A 14,432-nucleotide genomic window follows, 5' to 3' on the forward strand; every position below is an offset into this window, starting at 1 on the left:
GTGAGGTACCGGGCTGAAATGAAGAAGGCCTCAAATCCTTTATGAGAGGTTTCCTAGCATCCATCATAAATCCAAATGAAGGAGTGTTCATAGAAGCTTCTTGCATAGCTTGTTTGCCTCCCTTGTGACCACCATAATGAACTTCATGCATAGGCTGCTTGCTCTCATGAATCCCACCAATTCTGTCCACATTAGCTTCTTCATGGTGTTGATTCATAGATTGACCCAATTGATCTTCAATGGCTCCCATTTTGGTAGCTGGCTCAAACTTTGAATTCAAGGTTTGGTTGATGATATCCATTCTATCCATTGAGTGGCTTAAAATCAACTTTATTCACAAGTAATTCCAAGAGTGTATCATTTGAAATGGTTGCGAACTTTGAGAGGTGTGCTTATGGGCACTTCCCACATTAGCGTCACCCATGGATTGAAAGACATTCCTATGAGTTCTCATTATATCCATAGTGTCCTGTTCCATCAACTCCTTGCCTTCCATATCCTCCATTGCCAATGATAGCTTTCTAGGTCTACCTCTTGGATTACCGGCCATAGTAGGGTCATTTTGGAAAATTTACAATAGGATGATGTAGGAGTGTTGGATTTGGGTGTTATAGGGCTCTATAGGAAGGTATTAGGATAAGGAGTAAGCTTATGATGTCACTTTTGGTTCAAACAACCCTCTATATGCCTCTATTTTGACTTATGCCCTTTGGCCCACCGCTTGCACTCCAATGCTCCAAATGAGTTGAAACTTGGTGGTTAAAGTATTTGGTAAGTGAAGAACACAATGGTAAAGCTAAAATTGATTCGAGACTTGGTTCAAATTCTATCCAAATAGGGTATGTGGTAGAGAAATGGTGTAACTCCCTAACCCGGAAACCAAACGGGGTGGTTGAGGGATATATGGGAAGCCCTAATGATGTGGAATAACCCCCAATATTTAATTTGGGTTTAGTCCAAAACCCCTCAGATTGAATCACACTTTTTTGAAAACTTCAGCTTATATCAAATTGTCAACCCCCACAAGCAACCAATTTGAAAATCAATGCATGTTTGCATCCTGGCATATCCAAAGCATCAATATGCATCCAATTAGCATCCAATCAAGGCAACTAATACAAGAAAATGTGTAGCAATCAACCAATGATTACCATGAAGCCTCCAACTTGTGTGTTGATGAAGAAAAAGTCTCTTCCTTGTGTAGATTTGTGAAGCCCAATCTCTATTTTGGCCCTCTTTAAGAAAGCTCAAAAAACTCCAAAATCACCATGGAAATCATAAAGAATGTCTCTATTGGTCTCCCAATACCATTGCTAAAACCATGGTAGCTTTCATATCTTGCACCAAGCATTTGATGGAAGCAAAAAAGATCCCCCCATAAGAAGAAATTGCTGCCAGCCTTCTAGAGAGCTTTGGAAGATAAGATCACTCGTAATACTTTGATAAAAGCCAAAATCAATGAGCATATGGTTTGCCTAATGTTTCTTGAGCACATTGGAAGCTAGAAAACACCATTCTTAGGGTTTCTTAAACTCATGGGAAGAGGAAGAAAAATAAAAAAATCCAAGCTTTAAAAATACCTTGTGGATACGGCTACTGTGTGATGAACCCTAGCCATGGAAAGCTTGAAGGAAAGTGGTAGAGAAAGTAAAAACGTGATTATCAAAAAATGATCACTAATCACTCCCACTTAGTTCAAATTTGGTCCATAGCCTTTTAAAATTTGGTCATGTGCTCACATTTGGTCCAAGAAATTGGTCAAATACTCCAAATATGCTCAAAAATTTGGTTCCATGTCCAAATCTTGTCCAAAAACCTTTAAAAAAAGTCTAGGTAAAGCAAAATTCATGCAATCTCACCATCTTCCATCTTCTTGATCAAGAAAATTAAGAACACTCAAAAGATTTTCAAGAAAATTCAAGAGAGTGGATCAAAAGCAAAGCTCTGATACCAATTGAAATGGATCTAGACCAAAGATCAAGAAATCAACACATAAAGTCTAAATCTAGCATCCATTTGATGGGTAACAAACATACATGAGATTATGATGAAAATAGAAGATATCTGTATACATATGTAGCAAAGGAGGTATGTGCATAAGGCCTAAGTGATTTAACCTCTCACCATGAGGATGGCTATCAAGCTTGCCATGAGCCCTAGACCATGAAAGGCCATCTCCAAGAAAGGAGCTAAGAGTACATGTAGATGTCCAAGATATGAATGACTAAAAGATCCCTACAATGAACCCAAGGTCCTATTTATAGTAGCCTTGTTAATGGCCCATTATTTACATGTTTTGGACCTTAGCTTATGCTTCATTACACCATGGTAGATAATCATATAATCCAGAGATTCCCTCCCTAATGTCTCAACTCTTAACCTACCTTGGAATTACTTTTGAAAAGAAAGAAAAAATCCAAGGTAGAATTACTCATTTGATTATTTACCATTATTAGCTCCTTTGTTTAAATGTTAGAAATATTAAGACTAGATGGAGTAATTAATCGCATTAGGATTAATATTTCAAGTCTTTAAAAAAGTATAATTTAGCCAAAGTTAATCAAGACTTATCATCATTGACTACCAAAGTGGTTGCAACATTAAAAAACAACACTGTTGTTCATGGGTGGCGCTAATAAAATGGCTGTTGGACTAGGGGGTTGGTGCTGGTCCCACATGGAAGGTGGATGATACTGTGCTCAATAAAAACACTTTTTTCAACCAGTCAAAATAAGGACAAGTCCTCAATCTTCTCGGTTTTAGTTCCCAAAATGTATATTCAGTACAGGCAAGTTCTCCTCAAGAGTACCATGTGAGGCTGGATAGAAATCCCAAGTCTTACATGTGTCACGGGCCGATTTGCTCGGGACGCGTTCTGGGACCGGGTTGCCTGCACAGGATTGAAATTTACAGGCTAAAACTAAAAACATGGTGGTTTTCAGTTATCTAACTAAAGTATATAATAAATAAGTCCCTTAAAATAAGGGTAATAAAAAACTTGAGGAGTTTATTTCATCATTCTAACTAGTAAAAATACACTAATTTGCTCTAATTGTGGATTTTTTCAAAATTCTAGCTAGCAAAAATACACTAAGTTGTAATAGTTGTCGATTTTTTTTTTCGAGTAGCACTTGGGATGATCCAAAGCTTGGAAATAACCCACACAACTAAAAGGGATGAAACATTAAATAGGCTAAAACAAAATAAAAGACTATCTATCACACACAATACATCCAATCCAAATCAAATAACATTATCATCTTAGTTGAGTTCAACATAGATTTAATATTTTTTTAATACAAAGAATCACGAACGACTATGGACATCTAACTTGAAACAATACATCAACCAAAGAACAACCATATACATAGTAACACTGAAAACCAAACCAAAATCCTTGGCAATATTTATTTGCTAAATAGCATCCTTAATTAATAACTATCTATTAACTTAAACATTATGGAATATTATTACTTGTTTTTTGAGAAGTCTACACTTCAATATAACATGTAAAGTGTATTCAATCAAGGGTATCTATTTATGTTGGCCGTCTTAAACTTTTATCAAGCTAGACTATACAAAATGGATATGAAACTATAAAGCTAGACTATAATCCAATATTGTTAATTACACATCCATTTGCAAATAATGTCTTGCTAATTCACCAAGTGTAACAGAGGCAAATAATGCTAATTATAGTTTGTTGTTGTTGTTTTACTTGTATATGTCTCCTATAATCCAGATATTCCCTCCCTGGAATTTGTTTTGAAAAAAAAGCAAAAAGAAAAAATCCAAGGTGGAATTACTAGTTTTATTATTCATCATTATTAGCTCCTTTGTTTAAATGTTAGGAATATTATGACTAGATGGAGGAATTAATCACATTAGGATTAATATTTCAAGCCTTTAAAAATTTAGCTAAAGTTAATCGAGACTTGTCATCATTGACTACCAAAGTGGTTGCAACATTAAAAAACAACACAATTGTTAGTGGGGTGGTGCTAATAAAATGGCTATTGGACTAGGGGGCTGGTGTTGGTCCCACAGATAATCTATATATATATTATAGGGCTTCGTTTGCAAGAAGACACGTGGCAAAGTTTTTAGGCATCTCCTCCTCCATGCCACTTTTCTAAACTAGCCCTTACACATCCTCTCTATTTTCAAATTCACTGCCAGCCTCTTAATGAGACGTTTCTCTCCCTTTTCAAATTCAACAAACAAATAGATGTTTCTATTGCTAGCCTCTTTAATGTCGTCGTGGGAGCCTCCACAATCTGCAACAATGAAGGCACTCCTTGCTCCTCCTCCTCCCCCTCCTCCCATGAATTGTTTAGCGCTTTAGAAAATGAGCTTAGCGTTCTCCAAAGCCTCCCCTCTCCTTGCAACATACAGTGCCTTGGCGGAGATTACTCCCTTCAAAATGGACCGCTCTTCCTCAACGTCTTCCTGGAGTACATGGAGGGAGGCAACATCGCTTTCTTATCCTTTTGAAGTATAAGCATCAGATGTCACAGTAGTGTTCGTCGCAGAGAGAAAAAGCAAGCAATGGTTGCCCTCAAGCGTAGTAGAGAGAGTAGCAACCATGAGGTCTATCCTTAAGCGCAAAGAGCAGAAGTGGGGGACTTGAAGTGGGCCGGCCATCAAACATAGTAGACCTAGAGTTTGGTGTGTGTAGTCAGCTTGTTACAGCTACCTAAGCTCTTTGGAATGGGCCCTGTGCTTTGCTACCTATATGCACAAGTTGTCTGTATTTTGTATTTTTGATATTTTTGATCTTTTCATTTTTTAGTATTTTTGATATTTAGTATTTTTTTCATTTTCTTATTATTTGCAGGCTAAGGAATGTAGGCTAATCGGTAGTGGTTGATCGGGAGTGGCGGCTGATCAAGGCAGGTAGTGCCAGCAAAGGGCGGGGGCTAGTTGGGTAGTAGTCGATGGCGGGCTAAGGTACCTGGGTGGCTGCAATGTGAACATTGCCCACTTATGTAAGCAAGGCAAAAGGAAAAGTAGCCTACAATGTAAACAAAAAAGAGCATGTGATCTGGATAAGGGAGAACCTACTTGTGTGGTAGCACATAGTCTAGGCAAGTAGCAACATATGTTCTGCATCTTGGAGAGATTGTGGAGGTTACAATGCAATGGAAAAAACGGGCATGCGATCTGTAGTTTGGAAAAGCAAAACCGCACATCCATGAACACACACCAAAACTAGAGTGTGGTCTACATCAGAGAGAGCCTGTGGTGGTAGCCTTGAAAAATAAGCACCAGATGAGCATTCTGGAGAGCTTGTGGAAGCCTCCAATGTAGGCAAAAACAGAGCAGAGGAGAGACTTCTCTCTCTCTCTCTCTCTCGCTCGCTCGCTCTCTCTCTCTCTCTCTCTCTCTCTCTCTCTCTCACACACACACACACACACGCACGCACGCACGCACGCAAAGAACCTCACTTCGAGCTACATTTCGGTTAAGAGCCTAGAGAAATGTGGGAGAAGCTAAAGTGAAGCCATCTAATGGGCCAAAGTGTTTAGAGTAATCAAAATAGTTCTCGGGGTGGTCAAACGCAGTGCTTTCAGCCCATTAAGTTATGTATTAGATAAAATTTAAGTAATCAAGTAACGTATTGAGTGATCATAAAAAGAATATTTTCTACTTATGAGCGATCGAAATTTTTTTGTTTATCCTATTCTGTCAAAAAAGGAAAAAAAAAAACAGATTCTTAATTGACGATTGCTGGCTCTTGATAATGAAAATGAGGGGGATTGCCATCATGAATGCAATTTAAATGCATAAGCAAAGGGGAGAGCTAGACTGTGTTAGTTAGACACACTAGCAGGTAAGAATGGGTTGGAGCTCCGACTGCGTGATGTACTCAAAGAATTGTCATTGGTTACGATTTAAGTGTAATTTTTAGTTTAGTGAGCAAGCATTATTGTATGGTGAGTACAATCGCTTTGTGAGTGTTGGACACAAACTTTGAGAATGACTGTGTGCTTGAGGAACGTCTTAGATCTGTTAGTGTAGTTCATCATGTAGGAGTTATGTGATTAGTGTTAACCTCTTTGTATTGTTCTATTTTTTTGGTATAAACATGAAGATTAGCCACTAACGCTATGCAGACGGGGGCTGTGCTACTGAATGGAAGGAAGAGGAAGCTATGTTATGGAACTGTTGTAAGGCTAGATATTTAATTTGCTTGCTTTAAATTTTTTTCTTGGGTTTTGCATAATCTGTCTTAGATTTGTTTTGCTGGTAAGCTAAGCCAATGTTGCATACAGCCGTATGTAACGCAAGAGGACAATCTGATTGGCACGCCGACAATGAGAGAGCATAACGTTTTGCATGACAATAAGCTCTATCTCCCTCATTGCTTATTTTTTAATCTGTATTTGCATGTTCTCAAGGCTCCAGTAGAGAGAGAGAGAGAGAGAGAGAGAGAGAGAGAGAGAGAGAGAGAGGTTTCATTTCCTACACTGCGAGAGCATGGCGGACTTAGCTCGGCACATTACCAAGCAACCCAAAAAGGATGTGTGTGTGTGCGTGTCCCAATCACGACCATGAAAATTTTCTTAGTGCATGTTCATGTGCTTCCAACACTTTCCTTTATGTGTGTAGGTTGGAAAATTGATGGAGCAACAGCAACATTGTGTTAGCAAACGCGTACAAGGAGAAGGGTATGAGAAGGGCAGCATCATCTCTTTGGTTCTCTGCTTTTTTTTTGGATCGCATGACCTTCCTCTTTGAATTGTATTAACAATTATTTGCACAAGCTAGAATTTAAAATCATCCACTATAAACTATTGAACCATGAAAAGATTCTTAACAAAATGTAAGAGTGAGGAGATAGAAAAGATATAATGAGAAATTGATTGCAAGAAAGAATGTAAGAAAAATGAATATACACATGCGCACACACAAACACGAGAGAGAGAGAGAGAGAGAGAGAGAGAGAGAGAGGGGTAGGCATTATAGGGGAAAGAGTAAGGAGATAGAGTTAAATATAGACTCATTGGGATCTTATAGGGGCTTCTTTATTTTAGAGTCCTAGACCAAGACCAGCTATTTTCATATATATATATATATATATATATATATACATATACATATATTCAAATTTTAAGCCAAAATTACCCTTTGAATAATGCCAACAAACTCATTTCCTTAATCTTTTCTACTTTTAATGTCAACCAACTCATTTTCTTAACCTTTTTTGGTTTTAGATATATCTTTATAGCACTGAAATAGCCAAAAACAATCTCCACATAAGTACAAATTTTAGTTCACATATATATAAGGCGGAAATATTTGTTTGTGTGTGTGTGAGAGAGAGAGAGAGAAAAGAAAAAGAAGATAATGATGATGAAGAGCTATTCTTTGCTCTGTAATGCATGGAGAGAAAGAGAGCTTCATATTTCACATCCATATTTACCTTGGGTAGCCTAACATTCTTGTAAAAAAGGATGAAAGGACAAGAAAACCAAACCATGTGGTAAATAAAATAAAAAATCAAAATTTAAGCTCCTAAAAATAGCTCGAAAAGCTTTGCTTCGCTGGCAGAGAACCATATTGCGAGCACCACCCCATGAACAAATCGATGTTGCTGTAGAAGTGACAGAACCAGTGACCTATGCTGGACGAAAGGATTCGAGCCATGCTGCCAGGCCGGAAGATCTAGACGTTGAGGGCATCGTTGTCGGATAGGAAACTGATTTGCTCGTCCACAAGCGGTGGAGCACCTCCTCCCAATGGTGGGCAAAAGAAGTACGATGGAATCTGCCGCCGGTAAGAGCAATGGCGTTAGCTTGCATGCATATTTGTTTTGTGCGGAAATAAATCCTTTCCATGTTGGTAGATAACGGGCAGCTGGAAACGTTCCGGCTCCATCAATGTGGCAGAAAGAACCAGGTAGCTATAGCGGCGGCAACAGCAAGGCAAGCCTGTTGCTGCAAGGCACGAAGCTGCACATTGTGCCAATACCTGAAGCACCGACGGATTTGCAGCACATCATGTTCGCCATCGCCTCCATGACAAGTACGTGGAGTACGCCAATCTCTGGTGGCAGCCAAGCAACGAGGGTTCATGTGGGCGCAAGTGCTTCCGTCGATGATCAAAACCTCACTGTTGGAAGTGCGAATATGCAACAACACTGCACACTTCAGCGACACTTGGCCGATGGGTAACCCCTCGTCTCGCACATAATTTTTGAGACGTTCTGGCTTCGCCTACACGACGTACAGTGGCTTGTGATGGCCGACGACCACACCATATTCTTTCCGAAGAATCTAGCTTTGGTGCTTTGAAAGTACGCCGACCACCAATGCTTCTACTACGTCGGCCAATCATCGAAGAGCCAGAACCAGCTCGCATTGCATTCGTTCAAGATGGCTTTTGGCGACAACGGCGTCGCAATACGGGAAGATCTAGCTCTTGTCAAAGCAATCCTTTGCACCTTTCTTGGACAAGGTATAATCGTTTTAGAGGACTGGCAAACAATACTTTAGAGGATTGTACTTGTATGTATGCCAAGTGTTGTGCACATATCTTACAATCAGTGCACATATCTTACACTTGCGATGCACATATCTTACAATCAGTGCACTTCAAGAGACAAACATGTCAAGAAAGAAGCTCCTCAAGTATGCCTTCTTTAGCCTTAACTATTTGAACAAGTAACCGTGATAGCCACTTGTAGGAGAAGTTTTGCTTGCATCTTAAGTTTGTTCTTGATTTTAAAGTTTTTTTGGAGATTGCGGCTTTGATTATGAGGTTGAAAATAACTCGTGTGCGCCGACAATGCGCCAACAACGGTTATAGCTCTACATTAATCAATGATTATAAAACAATCATTACATTAAAAGAAAGAGAGATGAGAGAGAGAAAGAGATGGGTTTGTGAGAAAAAGGGATCCATTGATCGGTATGTGGCTTACTTGTTAGAGACCAAAGGGCCCAAAATGATATCCTTTCCTCTTCTGGTCTGAGGAGGATGGGTTGGGAGACTAGTATATATGGAAGGGTGGATGATGATCAAGGAACTCCTCAATCTACCACGGTTTAGTTCCAAAAATGTATGCTGCATGCCTAACTAAAGTAAATAAGGGCAATGAAAAATCTGGAGTTTATTTCATAACACATTAAGTTGCCGTAGTTGCCTGTTTTTCCACAATTGTATACACGAAATTGCATTTTTTTTTTTGAGCAGTAGATCTATTTCGAGAGGTTCCTTGGGTAAAGTAAATATTTAAATGGAATTAGATACTCTCCAATGACCTGTCGACGACTGGAGTACAAAGCAAAGCAGGAACAAAGATCTCAAAAGAAGAAAAGTCAATTTTAATGTCACAGCAGAAATCGACAATGTGCTTGAGAGAGCGCGGGAGACATTCGATATTACATATACGCAGGCAGCATATGAAGCTGTGTAAGTTTGGGATTGACATATGCCAGTTTGCTGCACCTGCTGTGTAAGGAAAGTTTTCGTAGTTGATTATAATAAGATTGTGCCTTGAGAAATGCTGGCTGACTTTGTTGATCATTTGCATTATTGCAGCTCTTCACTCTTTTCTCTCATCTTGGAGTGGAGCGGCCGTGTGACACACTCTCTCTCATGGTTTTTTTCAGTGCCAACAAGGAGTCAAATTCCGCAGGGTTCAAATTGTCTCTTTAGTTGCTTTTCTGCAGCTTCTCCAGTTCCCTGTTATCGGAGCAGAGTCTGGAACCTACTGGTCAATATTGAGGCAGAGGGCCACTCCCTGCAAAACCCAATGTGATGCATGCTGGCTGGTGGCTAAGTCTGCCTCAAAGATGAGGCCCACTCCCATTGCGTTTCGTCGGGACTGAGTTACATACACAGGAGTCTTGAATGTGTTCTGCAGCTTGATCTTCGTTGCCTCCACAGGGATCACCTGCAGCAATGGAAGCTCCACCACCAGCTGCTTTGGATCCTGGCCATACAAAACCACGAATTGGTATTTTGCTGCTCTAAGCCATGGTCTACTCAATATATAATATAATAATAATAAATAAATAAATATATATATATATATATAACACAACACTTCTATTAAGCAAAATAAAATTATACAAAGGGAGATCTCAAACCAAAAAGAAGAAAATACCATGGTTCCACTCTCTCATGAATCTGCTGCGTTTTGTCTGAGCAGCTCTAGAGGATCCCTGTATACGGGCCCAGGTGGCCAAAAGAGTATGAATGATGTCATTCCAAATACTGCAAATACATTGGGTGTCATATACCCTCTAAGGCCTCTGAGCATCTAGTCTTCCAGATATGCCCCACGTGATACTAGCAATAATCTCCCGAGTCTCAATACTCAGCGAAGGTAGTGTGTATCATAATTGGGGGATATCCTGATGCCAACATCTCTGAGCTATTGTGCCTACAAACAAGTATAACAGGATCTGCTCCTCTACCCTCAAAAAGAAAATGTGGGCAAGATTGAGTCAACCATGCAATAGCACCCCAAGTAATATAGATAGGATTACTCCTCAATCTGCCCAAGAGCTTGGCTATAGATACCCAAATCCTCTTTGCTCCTCTACCCTCCCATAAGCAATGATACACTATCTTGGATGAGCTGGGCATCTAGGACAAGAGGGGTACATGCCAAAAATAGATCTCCACTGTTTGGTGGGCAACCCACCACATAGAAACAACCAAAAGAAGTGGGATATCTGGCTCCTCCTTTACAAGTGCTACATTCTCTGCAAGAATGTCAATGTCTGAATGGGGGGTGTAATGTCATACACCTCCCAGTGAGGCCTAAGAGTGGGAACTCTCTGAGTTTGTCCAAGCATGAGCAACCTGGTGTTATGCACAATGTAGCTGAAGAAAGGTATGCTCTTCGTGGGGTTAGTTACATCAGTCCAATCCCACTCACCAGGGTTCCAATGTAGATATTTGATAGGCACCATATAGCCATAAGCACCACCAAGCATGAGTAACCATCATTGGGGAAGGGTCGGTATACCAACACTTCCTAGAGCGACCCACTACTCTCACCGGTCTACTCAATATTTCATCAAAGAATTGTTAAATTTGGTTCTATATAGCACCACAAATTGCATCTCGGGGCCAAATTCAGTCACTTTTTTAATTAAAAAAAAATCCCATTAATGAAGCCTTCTTTGTAAGCTAGTTTAGACCAACCTGATATTTCAACTCTGAATTCTCCAAGTCCCAACTGGCCCCCTCCAAGTACAGTCCTGATATATAGCATCCATGTTTAGGCTTCTCTTTTACATCCGCTTCATTGACAAAAGAGGTCACCTGTTCACACCTCACATGCAAGTGCAAATGTTATGCTTAGATCAATGTTTTGGACGTTGTACATAAAAGTGAGCAAGAGAGAAGAAGATGAAAATTTGAGTCTTACTTTTGTGTAGATTGTGGACTTGTCCAAAGGCCATCCACAGTCTCTACATGCAGATTGAACTAATGCTGCAATATAAGTTTCAGGAATGTGGAGACCTGAGAGCCATACAACTTTTGGTTCTCCATTTTCAACCCAATTTTTGTATTGGTCGTATCTCCTCAACAACCATGTTATCCAGGGGGAGAGCATTTTTTCAGTCTGTATCCAACAACATTGTCCTTTAAATTTAGCAATGGAATATTACTTCTCTTGGTTACAGATTGCATTATTTACGGGCCTAATACCTCAGAAGAGAAGACTTCCAATTCATGATTTATAGGATAAGAAAGGAAAGCTTGTTTTTTTTTTCTTTCAAGAAAGAAACTTCTATTTAGTATGAAAAAGGCATACAACAATCACGGCTATAAGCCGGAATAGAAAAGAATCACCCCAATATGTAAGATGATTTCAACCACTGAGGAGCATCATGATGTCATGAGAGACCCGTGGGACCAGAGGAAAAGAAAATGCCACGGTCCCACTCCGGCATAAATATAACGCGCTTTGCTTGCGCGGAACGAGAGGACCTCTGAATACGAGCCCAAGTAGCCATGAGAGTATGGATGATATCACCCCATATAGTACTAATGCACTAGGACCCAAAGATATGGACACCCTCAATAGCCTCCGTGCATCTAGCTCTCCATATCTGCCATGCTGTAATAATACTGGCAACAATCTCCCAACCAGTGTCAATCCTTTGTCTGGGGGCGTATAATCAGAGTGAGGAACATCCTGCAACAAACCATGCTGGGCAATACCTCTATGAATGAAAATAGCAGAGTCTGTACCATTGCCCTCATAAAAAAGCTATGGACCGGATTGGGAGAGCCAAGCAATTGCCCCCCAAGTCACATGCATGGCGCGGCCACTCAATTTGCCCATAAGTTCGGCTATAGAACCCCAAATTTGTTGTGTAGTGTTGCATCCCCATAAACAATGCTATATAGTCTTAGAATCTGCCACACATCTTGGGCAGGTAGGTGCTACACCGAAAATCGATCTCCACTGATTGGTGGGAAGACCACCATGTAAAAATAACCAAAAGAAATGAGAGATCTGGCTCCTTCTGTATGAATGCCAAAGCCTATGCCAATATCTGCGATGTATCGTTGGAGAGATATAATAACTCTCCCAGTGAGGCTTGAGAGTAGGGATCCTATGCATGTGTTGGGTGAGGAGAAGCCTGGCATTCCGGACTGCGAAACTGAAAAAGGGAAGGCTTTTCTATGGATCGAAGGCATCAATCCACTCCCACTCTCATGGATCCCACTGAAGATATCTAATAGGACTTCCACCATATAGCCACAAACACCAAGAGCCATGAGTCACTATTTGAGGAGAAGGGTCAATGAACCAATGCTTCTCCAAACGACCAACAATCCTCACTGGACTGAGCCTATTATCTGGGATGAACCCCTCCATGCTACATCTCCTCAATCTCCCTCCAGGCATGTTAGAATAAACGATGCAATCTGTAGCCTCCTGGCCCGGGGGCGCAATGACCTGCAAAGGTATGCCTATTCTCGAAAAGACTCCCAACCAACTCGGATGATAGTCTCCATGAAAGGTCCCAGAGATCCACTCATGCAGCATAGCTGCATCAATCTGATCAATACGTATGCCAAAGCTCCTAAGATGCTGAATGGACGCAACTCTCCGATCCTCCCGAAGACTCTTAAGGGTCTTCCAAGAAAGATCTATGTATGCACATCTCTCCCATCCTGACCACTGCATGTAACGAGATGCACCAAGTGGCCGACTGGCCTTATCCCTAATGAACTCATTCCACATAATAGGTTGTCGGTCAGCCTCTAGGAAGCCTTTGTCGCAAAAATGGTCTCATGCTTCTCCATGCTCTGACAATGGTTGCAATAAGAGGGAAAGATGGTGCCGTGATATCAGCCTCTATGAACAAAAACCGTGTGCTGGGCAACCAATCTCTCCCAACATGGGGTGTACATCAGGAAATCTAAGACAAGAAAAAATCCGTTCAAGGCTCAATGCCTGGTAGGAAACCTTTGACCACAAGTTTGCAGAGCAACGCCCTACACTGAACATCTGGATCAATAATATTCAGCCCCCTCTCTCGTTTGGGCTGAATAACTGAGAGCCAAGCTACCTTGGCACGAGTGTCTGTGGTGCCATCCAAACCCGATTAAAGAAAATTGCGGATCAATCTTTGCAAAATTGACCAATGCACGCACGAGAGAAGCACCAACAAGAGGCAATAAACCAAGCTGAGGCAAGCAATACCTGATTAGCCACCAAAGCTCTGGAGGGTAAATCTAATCTCTTGGAGCTTCAATGAAGAAGCTTCTTGCAGATACTCATAAGTACCAGAGCAAATTGCTGTGCAGGAGAAATATCAACCCCAACCTGGCATCACAAATATCCAGCAATGCATCCTCTACTAATCCAAGTAAAACCAAGCTCTGCACCCCAAGCAACTCTCGATGAGTTACTAATCCAAAAACCAACAGATTTGTGCCAATTTATGAGTGCCTCTGCTGCCAAACAAAACTCTTCCGGTGCTGGTGCTACCCGGAAGGAACATAAGCGTATGTGTGAGTCCTCCAAGAACATGGCTATGTCATTAGCTACTGAGAGTCAACCAGCTCCTCTTGACTACGAAGAGGCAACCTCAATCCAGAAATACCAGCAGTGGAGCGGAGGAAGATGCTCATGGCCTCTGCAACTATGATATATAATAATGGGGCTAAAGGGCAACCCTGCCGTACTGAGCGAGAAATCTGAAACCGCTCTCAGCGAGCACCCTACTGTGGGCATCACGATACATGCATGAATCTCCCTTGATCCATCTCTGAGAGAGTACCCTCCAGGAAGTCCCAATCCACTCTATCATAGGCCTTCTCAAAATCCAAGAGCAGAATGGCTAAGGGTTGATTGCTCACTTTGGCCCATTCCACAGCCTCCCAAAATGAGAAAATGTTATCAAAGATGCTCCTTCCGTGTAAGAAGGAAAGCTTGTGTTTAAGAATGA

General features: G+C 40.9%; 1 protein-coding gene across 1 annotated transcript in view; it reads right to left on the reverse strand.

The window, feature by feature from the left end:
• Nucleotides 1-9,306: 9,306 nt before the first annotated feature.
• The window catches only part of LOC147611509 (dynein-1-alpha heavy chain, flagellar inner arm I1 complex-like), a 247,334-nt gene continuing 242,208 nt past the window's right edge, over nt 9,307-14,432 (reverse strand). Inside the window, exons 53-55 of the mRNA XM_086784911.1 lie at nt 11,390-11,587; nt 11,164-11,283; nt 9,307-9,940 (exon numbers count right to left, since the gene is read on the reverse strand). Coding sequence (XP_086641037.1) covers nt 9,716-9,940; nt 11,164-11,283; nt 11,390-11,587 — 543 coding nt within the window. The 3' untranslated portion in view covers nt 9,307-9,715. The remainder of the gene's footprint in view (nt 9,941-11,163; nt 11,284-11,389; nt 11,588-14,432) is intronic.

Source organism: Cibotium barometz, chromosome 47 (genome assembly GCF_041138505.1).
Source record: "Cibotium barometz isolate CiBa-2024 chromosome 47, ASM4113850v1, whole genome shotgun sequence".
Taxonomy (NCBI): domain Eukaryota; kingdom Viridiplantae; phylum Streptophyta; class Polypodiopsida; order Cyatheales; family Cibotiaceae; genus Cibotium; species Cibotium barometz.